This window comes from Sorex fumeus, unplaced genomic scaffold (assembly GCF_029834395.1).
Source record: "Sorex fumeus unplaced genomic scaffold, SorFum_2.1 ptg000007l, whole genome shotgun sequence".
Lineage (NCBI taxonomy): Eukaryota > Metazoa > Chordata > Mammalia > Eulipotyphla > Soricidae > Sorex > Sorex fumeus.
The window spans coordinates 49726640-49741463 of NW_026606064.1; the positions used below are offsets into that span (position 1 = coordinate 49726640).

General features: G+C 39.8%; 1 protein-coding gene across 1 annotated transcript in view; it reads right to left on the minus strand.

Annotated features, from left to right (window-relative positions):
- DNAH14 (dynein axonemal heavy chain 14) overlaps positions 1 to 14824 on the minus strand; it is a 342385-nt gene that overhangs the window by 81150 nt on the left and 246411 nt on the right. Inside the window, 3 exon segments of the mRNA XM_056107024.1 lie at positions 5728 to 5972; positions 11687 to 11808; positions 12810 to 13040. Coding sequence (XP_055962999.1) covers positions 5728 to 5972; positions 11687 to 11808; positions 12810 to 13040 — 598 coding nt within the window.

The window sequence follows — 14824 nt, forward strand, 5'->3', positions numbered from 1 at the left end:
GACAGAGTTATAAACTTTTGTGCTTGCGTTTCAGTCACATAATGATCGAGTACCCATCCCTCCACCAGTGCCCATACCACCAATAATCCCAGTATCCCTCCACCATCCCCACCCGATTCCCCTGGCCCCCGCCCCTGTCTCTGTGGCAGGGCATTCCCTTTTGTTCTCTCTCCTTTTGGGTGTTGTGCTCTGCAATAGAGGTATTGAGTGGCCATCGTGTTTGGTTTATAGTCTACTTTCAGCACATATCTCCCATTCTGAGCAGGTCCTCAGAACACCGTTTACTTGGTGTTCCCTTCTCTATCTAAGCTGTCCTCTCCCCCAGCATGTGAGGCCAGTTTCCAAAATGTGGCGCTAACCTCCTGGTACTCATCTGTGGAATATAAAGTAAAAGAATGGGAGACTAACACCCAAGAATAGTAGAGATAAGTACCTGGGTAGTTTTTTAAACAGTGTATTTTGGAGACGATCATTTTGCAAGCAAATGTCTAAATCCCTATACTATCTCTCATGCTCTGGAACATGCTTTTTATTTTATTTTTTGGGGGAGTCTCACCTGGTGATGCTCAGGGGTTACTCCTGGCTCTGCACTCAGGAACCACTCCTGGCTGTCCATGGGGGACCACATGGTATACGGGGGATCTAACCCTCACTGTGTGAAGGCAAACACCCTACCTGCTGTATTTTTCTCTCCAGACTCATCTGTTTCTTTTAAAAAATGCTTTGTATCTTTGTTAAATTTCTTATTTTGCCCATGTATTGCCTTTGTGATCTTGTTTAATTGCCTTTCTAGGTTTCTCGTAACTCTTGAGCTTCCCGGAAACAGTTGTCTTGAATTCTATTTAGGGTGAACTGCAGATCCCTGGATTGGGTTCAGTTACTGGAAAATTACTGTGAATTTTGGTGGCGCTGCGTTTCCTCAATTTATTCCGTTTTGTGTCATTATTTTTGCATTCGTGGTAGCGTGCGCTCACTTCTTCCAGCCTTTCCTAAGTGCCTTCAAGGTGATGGGTGTTTCTCTGAGGCCCTGCTCTTTATTCTGAAGCTTTCTTTAACTTGGTTGGATATATGTGACCTATACTTCTTGCACCCTCTAGTGGTAGAATTCGCAAACTTTATGGGGTCTTTTTCAGGATTGCAACAGTGTTGCAGTAACCACGGTTTTGTCTTCCCAAAGTGGCGCTGTAACTCCAGGTTGTGGTTTCTTCTTGTCCACAGATCCCGGCCGTTTGGCCAGTAGGTGAGCATAGCCCGTGTCTTCCCAAGCTTTTGCTGCTGCCTTGGGCAATGGGCTCAGGGAGCGGGCATTAGAATGCGGAAGAAGTAGGTTTGGTGCCTAAGGGCCAGCTAAGGGGATCCCCAGGGGGAGATTTTTCTCCTGGAGTCGAGGATGAGTCAGTTGAATCCAGTCTTCTTAAATCCCTCTGATATTCTTCCCCTCCTCTTTCTGAACCTCCTCCCCCACCCATCACAGAACTTTAAATTTAATGTGATAGGCAGAACTGGCGAGGGGTGAATTAGCCTAGCTGGTCCCCGCTTTTTTTTTTTTAAGACAAAAGTTATAGCTGGTTTGTGTCTTTTTTCCTTTAAAAAATTATTTTTTAAATTGAATCACCAAGAGATAGAGCATTACAAAGCTGTTTATGATTGTGTTTCAGTCATACAATGTTCCAACACCCATCCCTTTAGCAGTGTAGTTTCCCAGCACCAGTGTCTTTGGTTTCCCTCCCACCCCTCCAAGCCACCTCTCACCCCCCACCTGCCTCTATGGCAGGCATCTCTCTTCTCTTTGTCTCTTTCTCTTTCTCTCTCATTTTAGGCATTATGGTTTGCAATGCAGATGCTCAAAGGTTATTAGGTACATCCCTTTACCTACTTTCCACACTCAGTTCTTGTCCAGAGTGATCATTTCCAACTAATATTGTCGAAATGGACCCCTTTCTATCTTAACTACCCTCCATCTCCCATACCCTGGTGGTAATTTCCTGGTGGTAATTGGCCAATCCTCCTGGTGCATTTTCCCTGGTCTTGGATATTAGTTTCTCACATTTTTTTTTGTATCCCACAAATAAGTGCAGTCATACTGTATCTTCGGACTCATTTCATTCAGCATGATGCTCTCCAAGTCCATCTATTTATAAGCAAGCAAATTTTATTATCTCATTTTTCCTAACAGCAGTGTAGTATTTCATTCATAAATATACCATGGCTTTTTTATCTATTCACTTGTTATGGGGCGCTCAGTTGTTTCCAGATTCTGGCTGTTGTGAGTAGTGCTGCAATGAACATAGAAGTGCAGATAGTGTTTCTGCTGTGTGTTTTTGGACCCTCAGGGCATATTCCCAGAAGAAGTGATATTGCTGGGTCAAATGGGAGCTCAATTTCTAGTTTTTTCTTTTTCTTTTTTTTGGGGGGGAGGGGAGGATGTCTATATTGTTTTTCAAAAAAGGCTGGACCAGTCAGCATTCCTACCAGCAATGTATTAGGGTCCCCTTTTCCCTGCATCTGTTCCAGCATTGGTTGTTCTTATTTATTTGTAGGTATGCCAGTCTTTGTGGCTTGAAATATCTCATTGTTGTTTTGATTTGCATCTCTCTGATGACTAGCGATTTAGAGCATTTTTCCATGTGGCTTTTGGCCATTTGAATTTCTTCTTTGAGGAAGTTTCTGTTCATTTCTTCTCCCCATTTTTTGATGGGGTTGGGTGTTTTTTTTTTCTTGTAAATTTCCACTAGTGCCTTGTATGTCTTTGATATTAAACCCTTATCAGATGGATATTGGGTGAATAGTTTTTCTCATTCCATGGGCTGTCTTTGTATCTTGGTCACTGTTTCTTTTGAGATGCAAGTACTTCCAGTACTATATTGAATGGAAGTGGCTCTTTTGATCCATTGATTGGGTTGATTCATTGATTGGGAGTGATTGCCAATGCCCTCTAGCTCTGCAAAGTGCCATTTGTAGAGAGGAATGATGCTGTCAAAGTGTGTTCATCTTCCACACTCCAGTGTGTCCAAACTAGGATTGCCTCCTTTCAACGGAGTGTTGGAAGTTGCCCTCAGGAAACAAAGGTTCTGTTAATCTTGAGCTCAAGTTGCTTCCAGAACGTGCCCAGGAAGGGATGGCGCAGTTCTCAGGAGCTCTTGCTTCCATGGCGCACACAAAGGTCTGTCAGTGACTCACTGTGCAGGTCATGACGAAACTCTCCCCAACTTCTTTGGTGTGTGGTGCTCCCAAAGGCACTTTTGTGACACAGTGACAAATTTTCATTGTTAAAGGGGGAATGAAATGAGGAACAGTGTAATACATAGAGGATGCTATCATTCTATCACTCTTATTTTGAATCATAATTGGGCAGATTGCAGACCTCCATTTTTGACAGTTATTGGAATTTTATTGTTTTTCTTTGATTTTTCATGGCCGTTAAGGTATTGTATTACTTTCTGTGAATTTAAAGAAGCAGTTGCCTCTGCTAGTCTTTGCTCACTGATTTCAGTAAAGAAATTCTTTTCTTCAGCCCTGATAGAGATCGGGAGACTTTTTTTTTTTATCTTCTCCGTGTACACCAGTTACGTACTTCTTGTTCCTTCTACTGGAAGATTTTTATTGTTATTTTTTAAAAATTGAGGTTTCATAGTTTACAATGGTAATAAAGTCACTATTTTATAGTTGCAAAATAGAACATCAATCCTGCATCAGTGTTTTAAAATCCCCCTATCCCATTTCATTTTCCCATGGCTCCTTCTGCCTTCCCACTGCCCACTCAGTTCCCAGTTCTATTGATCATGTCTCAGCATTGTTTCTTACTTTATTGTGTTTTATTTCATTTTCAGGTCACACCTGGAGGTGCCCAGACCTTACTCCTGGCTCTGTATTTAGGGACCACTTGAGGGGGTGCTCTTGGGACCATATGTGGTGCTGAGGATTGAAACAGGGTTGGCCATATGCAAGGCAAACCTTAACTTATGTATCCTCCTCCTTGACCTCCTCGTCCTCCTTCTTCCTCCTCTTCCTCTTTTTCCTCTTCCTTTTTATCTTTCCTCCTCCTTCTCCTTCTCCTTGCCCACATTGCTTAACTTGATGATGTGCCTTAAGTCTTTTGGTATTTTACCATTATTTTGTTCCTTTCCTCTTTGCTTCTCTGGATAAGTTTACATGACTTATCTTCAAGTTCACTAATTCTGTCATGTGTATGATTAAATTTGCTGCCTAATTTATTTTCTATTTTGATTATCACATTCTTTAGGTCTAAGATCTCCATTTAGTTCAATTTTATCTTTGTTTAAAATCCCCCACACATTCAATTTTCCTGTGTCCAGTTACTATCTTTAATTTTTGAGGAGGAAGGGAAGTTGGATTTTAACCAGGTGTTTCGTAGGGTTTAATTCAGACTTGGTGTTTGGAGGTCCCTCCTGGCAGTTCTTGGGAAAACATTTGGTTCTGGGAATTGAACTTAGGTCTCCTGCATACATGCAAAGTATGTTTCATTGCTCTGAACAATCTCCTCAGTTCACATTTATCATCTTTATGGTGTTTATTTTGAACTGGTGATCATTTTGCAATATAGACCCAAATGTATTTCAGTTGTATATCCTGAAACTAATGTAATGTCACACATCAATTGTATTTCAATGAAAATGTGTAAAAGGACTTTAAGAGTCTTTACATAATAAACTGAAAAATATATAAAAATGAAAAAAGACAAAATAGAAAAAGCAGTGAATTCCAAAGATGATTCTGATATACATATATAAATATAATATATATCCTTTATTAAGTATTAATGTATCTCAGTGTAAAACAGGAAGGCAATCCACTACTGAGCATATTTTACCACTGTTTAGAATTAGCAGCCATGTGTGCTTCAACAGTTTATATTTAATTGTTTAGAATTTACATTGTTCAGTTTTCTTGTTTTTTAGGTTGTGTGATTTTAGCTTTATGAACTTATGTTAACAATGGTCTTTTTTAAATTTACTGTTTTTTTTTTTTGCTTTTTGGGTCATACACAGTGATGCTCAGGGGTTACCTGGGCTTGGCACTCAGAAATTACTCTTGGTGTTGCTTGGAGGACCATATGGGATGCCAACAATAGAAGATAGGTCAGCTTTGTGCAAGGCAAAGGCAAAGGCCCTACCTGATGTTCTATTGCTCTGACACTCCCCCCCCCCAAACCTAGCAATTTGTCTCAACAATCTAACTTGAAGGGCCCAAGAGAGAGCACAGTGAGTAGTCACTTGCTTTGCACATGTCCAACCTGGGTACAATCCCTAGAACCCCATATGGTCCCCCAGCTCACTACGAGTGATTCCTGATCATAGTCAAGAATAAACACTGAGCACAGCTGAGTGTGGCCACCCCCCCCCCCCCCCAAAGAAAAATCTAATTTGAAGTATAATGCACATAGCAATTACTTGAAGTAAATGTACAATATAATGGAGGGAACAAATCAGACTCCATGTGATTAATTTTTTATAACTTGTAACCAATTATACACTGGCAAATGTGCTATAAGATAATGAGCTAAAGCAGAGGTAAGACCCAAGGAACATAAACATTCATATCATGTTTTAATTTTTAGAAATTTGGATGATTCACCCATATTAATCAGTACCCTGAGAAATGGAGGCCTGGTTTTTTTGGTACCAGTCATACTATACCTCTTATACCTTTTTATTTTCTTCTTCACAAAGGTATGCAAAAGGTTTTCGAATACCACTAAATACTTACCTAGTGAATTCTGCAGTAAATTTAGTATTTTTCTCTCCAGTTCTTCAAGAGTAATAGCATTAAGGAAAATTTTCTTCCATAACTGGAAAAGTTGTTTTTCTAATTGAGGAACTCTATAATTCAATACAGAGGATAATAATTGATTTTGCAAATCTTGGAATGTTAGAGTATAGTTGATAATAGTAAAACTTTTATACATTGATAGGGGAAAGTCAGGATTTTCCATTTCTGTAGATAAATATAACCTGAAACACAAGAAAATTACCGATTGTTAAGATTATATCACAGTCAGTCACAGTCCTCCCGTTGTTCATCGATTTGCTCGAGCGGGCCCAGTAACGTCTCCATCATGAGACTTGTTACTGTGTTTGGCATATCGAATACGTCACGGGTAGCTTGCCAGGCTCTGCAGTGCGGGCGAGATACTCCCAGTAACTTGCCAGGCTCTCCAAGAGGGGTGGGTCGACCCGAGTTAAGATTATATAGGGAATGAAGACTAAAATGGGATTTTTTTCCCTGAAAGTAACCAAAGTTAATTTTTAACATTATTCAGTCTTGTACTCAAAGTAAATTCTCAATCTGTGCTATGTGAATACATTTAGTATGATGAAAAAAATCCAACCATAAATTAGGTTCATACTATTTTTGGTCTAAGCATAATGACAGAGTGAAGAAAAATTCTAAATAGCAGGAATGCTACTAGATGATTGCAAGTGCTTTGTAATGAGTAATCTAAGAAGCTTATGTTCATTGCAACACTTAGTACAATAGCCAGGATCTGAGAAAAACCCTAATGTCTAATGACAGAAGAATGGATAACGAAGTTATAATATATACATATACAACAAAGTACTATGCAGTTGTAAGGGAAAATGAGATCAAGGACTGGAACAATAGTACAGTGGGTAGGGTGTTTGCTTTGCACCTGGCTGACCCAAGTTCAATTTCCAACATCCCACATGGTCCCCCAAGCACCACCAGGGGTAATTTCTGAGTGCAGAGCCAGGAGTAACCCCTGTGCATTGTGCCGGGTGTGACCCAAAAAATCAAAAAGAAAAAAAAAGAAATCAAGTAGTTTTCTGCAACTTGGATGGAACTGGAGGGCATCATAATATGGGATATAAACCAGAGGGAGAAGGACAAATGCTACATGATCTCACTCATCTGTAGTATAACTTGATAACTTGACTTCCAGTTAATTGGCGATTTGCTCGAGCGGGCACCAGTAACATCTCCATTTGTCCCTGTCACGTGCTAGTGTAGCCCAATGGCGTCTGTTCGCTCTAGGAACATGAAGAGCCTCAAACCGATCTTGATGAAGAGGTCTGACCATCTGGTAGGTGGGCGGCCACGCGGTCTTTTGACATCCCATGGAATCCAGTCGGTAACAGCTCTAGTCCAGCGGTCATCTTTAAATCTCATTACGTGACCAACCCATCTGATTTTTGACACCTTGGCAAAAGAGACAGCGTCCCTGATTCTTGATCGTTGATGGATAAGATGGGCTTAATGGTATGTTATATCAAATCTTCAAAGAGGATCCTCCCAACACCCTTTATTTGGTGCTCCCTTCTCTATCTGAGCTCCCTTTTCCCCTAGCATGTGTGACTGGCCTCCAAGTCATGGAGCAAACCTCCTGGTACTAATCTCAGCCACAGTTGGGTGTTAGTCTCCTATTTTGTTACTTTATGTTTCCCAGATGAATGCAATCTTTCTATGTCTATCCCTCTCTTTCTGGCATTTCGCTTAACATGATACTTTCCATGTAGTACCACTTGTATGTAAATTTCATGACTTCATCTTTTCGAACAACTACATAATACTCCATTGTGTAGATGTACCAAAGTTTCTTTAACCAGTCATCTGTTCTTAGGCACTCAGGTTTTTTCCAGATTCTGGCTATTGTAAAGAGTGCTGCAATGAACAAACAAGTGCAGATGTCATTTCGACTTTACTTTTTTGCCTCTCTGGGATATATTCCCAGAAGTGGTATTGCTGGGTCAAATGGGAGCTCAATTTCTAATTTTTTGAGAATTGTCCATACTGTTTTCCAAAAGGGCTGAACCAGTCGACTTTCCCACCAGCAGTGAAGGAGGGTCCCTTTTTCACCACATTCGCGCCAGCACTGGTTGCTTTTGTTCTTGTGGATGTGGGCCAGTCTCTGTGGTGTGAAATGATATCTCATTGTGGTTTGATCTGCATCTCCCTGATGATTAATGGTATGGAGCATTTTCTCATGTGCCTTTTAGTCATTCAGATTTCTTCTTTGAGAAAGTTTCTATTCATTTCAACACCCCATTTTTTGATGGTGTGGATGTTTTCTTCTTGTGGAGTTCAACCAGTACTTTGTATATCCTTGATATCAACTCCTTGTCGGGTGTGTATTAGGCGAATATCCTTTCCCATTCTGTAGACTGTCTTTGTATTTTGGTCACTGTTTCTTTTGAGCTGCAGAAGCTTTTCAGTTTAAGATAGTCCCATTTGTCTATCTCTGTTTTCACTTGCTTGGTCAGTGGCGTGGCATCTTTGACGATACCATTAGCTTCAATGTCATGGAGGGTTTTGCCAACTTTTTCCTTAATGTACCTTATGGATTCCGGTCTGATGTTGAAGTCTTTAATCCACTTTGATCTTACTTTTGTACATGGTGTTAGGCAGAGATCTGAGCCCACTTTTTTGCATGTAGCATCCAGTTTTGCCAGCACAATTTGTTAAAGAGGCTTTCCTTGCTCCACTTCACTTTTCTTGCCCCCTTAGATTAGATGGTTGTATGCTTGGGGGAAAATGTCAGTATATTCAACCCTGTTCCATTGGTCTACAGCTCTGCCTTTGTTCCAGTACCATACTGTTTTAATTATTACTGCTTTGTAGTAGAGTTTGAAGTTAGGGAGGTTGATTCCTCCCATTTTCTTTTTCCCAAGAATTGCTTCAGCTATTTGTGGGGGCTTATTGTTCCATATAAATTTCAGGAGTGTTTGCTCCATTTCTTTGAAGAATGTCATGGGTATCGTAATAGGGATCGCATTGAATTTGTACAGTGCTTTGGAATTAACATTGCCATTTTGGCAATGTTAATTCTCCTGATCCATGTACAGGGGATATTTTTCCATTTCCTCGTGTCCTCTTTTATTTTCTGAAATAGCGTTTTGTAGTTTTCTTTGTACAGGTCCTTTATTTCCTTAGTTAAGCTGATTTCTAGGTACTTGATTTTCTGGGGCACTATTGTGAATGGGATTGTTTTCTTCATGTCACTTTCTTCTCAAGACACATCTTTAAAAGCAGAACTACTCTATCTGCTAACTGTGGGCAGAGGAAGAAAGGAGACTAAGAGATGTCAGATCCTGGTGTAGTGGCTTGTAAATATTAGAATCAATTGTAAATATTACTTAGTCTTTACAAAAACCCAGCAAAGCAGGGACAATTCCCTGTTCTATTTTAGAAACAGTGAGGTTCCGTCACATCATGACAGAATGAAAGAATGAGGCTCTCCAACAGGCCCTCCACGCCTGCCTCTCGAAACACAATTCAGACAGGCAATTCAAACCATCCAGAGAAAGCAGCTTCACTGGCATGTCTAACAATGAATCAATCCTAACAGTGAAAAAGAAAGAATGCGTTGGGGAATTGGGGGAGGGGGGGAAGAATAGATTGACTTGGCATTTCCAGAGAGTATTTCCATGGAGTATTGTTTTCTACCAAAGTTTTGTTAGGTAAAGGGATTTCAAGTTCTTAAAGGAAAAGAATCCTCTTTAACATTGGTTAATCCAGTGCTTTTAAAAATGTTGGGGTCCCTTCTTTGAGTGTTACCTATTAAATTGTGGAATTGCGGTTTTGAGGAACATCTGGAAAAGGTTTCATTCAACCGAGGAAGGAGACTGGAAGAGAGTTCTGAGAAGTGAGAATCTGATTGCCTGGATGAGGAAACTGGATACATTGAGCTTCACACTGGCATCGGGACTCTACAATAAAGTGTCTGCCAGAGTTCAATAAAGAAGGCTAGTGCCCAGGCTCCCCTGTTAAAGATCATCTTCTATTTCCCTTTATTAATTCTTTGCTTATCCAGAATGCCTCTTACTGAATTCACATGGCTAACAATTCTCATCTCTCACTGCCTTGGGGATTAGATTTTAGTGGAAACTTCATTTAGCTGAAGTTTCTGTGCTGAAATTTTCTTTACTGAAGGATTATGTTTTGAGAAGTGGGTGAGACCTGATTTCTTGGAAGTCCATTACTGCTAGGAATATGGAAAATCCTTTTTAAAACAATTTATTGAATCACTGTGAGATAATTACAAGCTTTCATGTTTCCATGTTTGGGTTACAATCACACAATGATCAAACACCCCTCCCTCCACCAGTGCACATTTCCCACCACCAATATTCCCGGTATAACCCCCCACCCCCTTTCCCAGCCCTTCCCTGCCTCCATGGCAGACATGATTCCCCATAATCTCTCTCTACTTTTGGGCATTATGGTTTGCAATAAGACCCTGAGAGGTTATTATGTTTGGTCCTTTATCTACTTTCTGCACACAGCTCCCATCCCGACCAATTCCTCGAACCATCATTTTCTTAGTGATCCCTTCTCTATTCCAGCTGCCTTCTCCCCTTTGCTCATGAGGCAGGCTTCCAGCTATGGAGCAATCTATCTGTCCTGTGTATCTACTATCCTTAGGTGTCAGCATCATGTTATGTTGTTTCAAACTCCACAAATGAGTGCAGTCCTTCTATGTCTGTCCCCCTCTTTCTGACTCATTTCACTTAGCATGATACTCTCCATGTCTATCCATTTATAATCAAAGTTCATGACTTCGTCTCTCCTGACAGCTACATAGTATTCCATTGTGTAGATGTATCAAAGTTTCTTTAGCCAGTCATCTGTTTTAAGGCACTTGGATTGTTTCCAGATTTTGGCTATTGTGAACAGTGCTGCAATGAACATATAGGTACAGATGTCATTTCTACTGTGCTCTTTTTCATCCTCGGGATATATTCCCAGAAGTGGTATTGCGGGGTCATATGGAAGCTCAATTTCTGTTTTTAAAGGACTGTCCATATTGTTTTTATGGAGAGTGCTTTTATCTGCCTATGCAAGAATAGATCTTTTATGCTTTAGTTGTCATATATAAATTTTATCTTTTAAAGAAGCAAAAGTTTTCCTAGATGAAAGAAAATATAAGGCAAGCAGATCAAATGGTGTTCCTCTGGATCAAGTGGGCTAGTTTCTTGCTTCTCACTCTTTCTCCACAACTTCTGTTTTTAGAACCCATACACAACTTGCAAAATATTTGCCATGTGGAATCACTGGATGAATAAAATGTATTCTGTATGCTGATGAGTGCTACTGGAAACACAAAAACAAAAGGAATAGTGCAGGGGTTAAGGCTTTGCATGCAATCAGCCTTGGGTTTCATTGCTGTTACCTCATATAGTTTCCTGAGTAACATTTGGAGTGATCCCTGAGCACAGGACTAAGAGGAAGCCCTGAGAATCTCTGAGTAATTGACCAAACTCCCCTACTCTCTCCAAACTTAAATCAGTTTTCCCTCTAAAGCTTTATCAAGACAACTGCAAAGATAGTTAGGAATGAGAAGGGACCACTATGACAAAGATAGTTAGAAATAGGTAAAGAAAGAAACATTATACAAACCATAATGTCCAAATAAGGTGGAGGGAGATGGAGAGAGAGGTGGGGGGAAGAGACAGAAAGTGCCTGCCATAGAGACAGATTGGGGGTAAAGGTATGGCAGGGCACTGGGGACATTGGTGGTAGGAAATGTATACTGGTGAAGGGATGGGTGTTGGAACATTGTATGACTGAAACCTTACCATGAACAGCTTTGTAACTGTATCTCAAGGTGATTCAAAACAAAAAAAGGCTTATATACAAAAACTTCAATATGATTTGTCTTAAAAATATATACTTTTAAAAAACTTAATTTAACCGAGAGACGTATTACCGGAATTTGGTATTGTATTCAATCTCAGAATCTTCAATCTTCATAAAATATTGTTCTTTTCTCTTGTATATATTCTTTCTCAAAATTGCCTTTAACCTTGGACTTATAGTTTCAGTGAGATTCTGAAAAAAGTAAAGATGCCTAATAAACATAAATTTAAAAAATGTCCATTTTACAACAAATCTAATAAAAAGGTAGCATTTAAAAATTTTGTGTATCTTTTTAATATCTGGACATCAGTGGGTATTACGGTTTGCAACAAGACCCTGAGAGGTTATCATGTTTGGTCCTTTATCTACTTTCTGCACTCAGCTCCCATCCCGACCAATTCCTCCATTGTATGTATCTATCAGTGATAGATCTGTGGGAATTGTACATAGAAAACTATCTCTCCATCCATCCATTTATCTATCCAAATCTGCTGTAAAGGTAGCAATCTAAAACTTTTGTGTGTCTTATTAATATCTGGACATCAGTGAAAAATCAGTAAAATGTACATAGAAAAACTTTACCCATCTTTCAATCTATTATTTATCTACCTATCATCTCTAAAATTTTTTTGAGAGAAAGTACAGGAGGTAAAATACTTGCCTTGAATGTGATCAACCCCAGTTCAATCACTGCCTATAGTCCTCTAATCACTCCCAGGAGTAATCCTTGAACACAGTGAGGAGTAAGCCTGAGAGCTGACAGGTGTGGTCCTCCTCAGCTACACTAAACATTTTAGCTAAGTCTACATAGCTATTCTGCTTCACCCGCATCTCTACTTGCTATATGCCATTTATTTCTCTTACTTGTAAGGGGTATCCTCTGCTCTCTCTGCTCTAGAGAAGCCCACAATCTCTCTTGAACACATCAGTTTTTCTCTCTCTTTTCATATTCCTAAAAAAAACTATTTTACTTCCCAAAATTAAAAAATAGATTTTTTTCTTCTGTAAGTTGTCAGAGATCTTGGTGATTTTTTAAAAAAAATTTTGTGTGTGTGTGTGTGCTGGAGATCCGAGCAAAGGTCTCATTCATACATGTGACACATCACACGTGTACCTCTGAAACAAGGGTTGCTCAGTGTATACGTACACGTCAGCTGAAAGGAATTAGGGAATGAACCCACTCATCAAGATACCTGCAAGTAGACACTTCCTCCTATTTCTATAGCCTTTTCAATTTTTTGGACACAATTACTGTCCTCGGCAGAGAGCTCCTGCAGCTTTGTTCCTTCCAGCCACCGGATCCAGCTGTCTGCTTGCTTATGTGGGTTGATCAGCAGAGGCCACTGCAGAGTTTTCATAATCAGGATGGCATTCTCTGTGGAATACTGGCCAAGGGGTAGTCCATGGTGATGCCAAAGGCAGACCTAAAATGAAATAGTCCTTGCTTTCATTATTTCATAAACTCCTCACATCCCAATATCCTAAAGGATACTAAAGGATCCTACTAGATCATTAACCTTAGAACACTCCAGGGCTCTTTAGGAGAACTAGGGAAACAAATAATTTAAAATAACCAGGAATATGAATTTTTGGCTAAGATTAGTAATTATATACTAAATCATACTAGTCACCAGAAAGGATTTTTAGAATGACGCACAAAACCAAGGTACTACAAAGATAGAAAATAAATATGAGAGAGTGCTTGTTTCCAATATCTTTTTATAGCCTCTAATGCATCTATAAAACTCACCATAATACAGAATTGAACATATAAAAGAATGACTACTTTCTTATAAACCTACCACCTGAAAAGCACATAATTGCATTTTCTAGTTAAATTGCTGTTAAACAACCCTTGTTTCTCAGAAAAAGGAACTGAGGCTTTAAGGAAGTTAGGAACTTGCTAATGATCACTTGGCCAAAATAAGACAAACTTGGGAGTTTGACTCAAGACACCGACTTAGAGTCAGATAAATCTTTTTTTTTAAATAAATGATTTATTTATTTTGCTTTTTGGGTCACACCCGGCGTTGCTCAGGGGTGACTCTTAGCTCTGCACTCAGGGATTACTCCTGGCAGTGCTTGGGGGATCATATGGGATGCCCAGGATGGAACCTGGGTCAGCCAATTGCAAGGAAAATAACCTCCCTGTTGTCCTATCCCTCTAGCCCTCAGATAAACTTTTGTCCTTGTCTGGCCTCTATTTATCACTCTTGTTGTATGCTGGTATCAGCAGGTTGGGAGAAAAGAGCCATGAAGTTTCCTAGTTGTCAAAAAAAAAAAAAGACTGAATCCATGAAACCTTTATGAGAAAGGCATAGATACTTCTCTGGGAAAAGCTAAGTAGAACTGCTTTTTGGGGTTCAGTGAGATTGGGGCGACACCCAGCAGATCTCAGGGTTTACTCCTGGCTCAGTGCTCAGGAATTGCTCCTGGTGGTACCAGGGGGAGGGCATGTGACGTGTCAGGGACCGAATTTTGATCAGCAATGTGAGAGGTAAGATACTTTTTTCTAGTTCCTTAAGATGTAGAGTTGAGTAGCTTAAGCTCTTTCATTATTTGTTATGTTTTGTTTTTGGGCAACACCAGACAATGCTCAGGCTTACTCCCAGCTCTGTGCTCCTGGTGGGGATCGGGGCACCACATGTTGTACCAGGGATCAAACCCGGGATCCTTGTGCAAAGCAAGCACCTAACTGGCTGTACTATCTCAACAGCACCACTTTCTTATTTCTTAATGTTGGTGCTTACTGTCATGAATGTCCCTCTCAAAACAGCTTTGATACATCCCTGAAATTCCGTGGTTTTTTTTTGGTACATTGTGTTTCAGCTTTTATTTGCCTCAATAAACTACAGTTCCTCTTTATTCTTGGTACATTGATTGTTTAGGAGAGTGTTGTTTAATTTCCACATATTCATGCATTATCCAATCTTGGTTTTGTTACCAACTTTTGCTTTTCATGGCATAGTAGTTAGAGAAAATGCTTGGTGTGATGCACTCTTTTGGAAATCACTATGACTGGTTCTGTGACTTGAGATATAACTTAGAAAGTGTTTTTTTTTTTGTATTTGGGAAGGCTGTGTGGTCTGCTGTTGTTATTTTTTAGCCTTCTTTGCTAAAGAATCTGTTTTCTTCTTGATCTCCTGTCAGTAGTAAGGACTTATCTATTATTGAGAATCTACTTAAAAATAGATGTTTAAAATTCCCA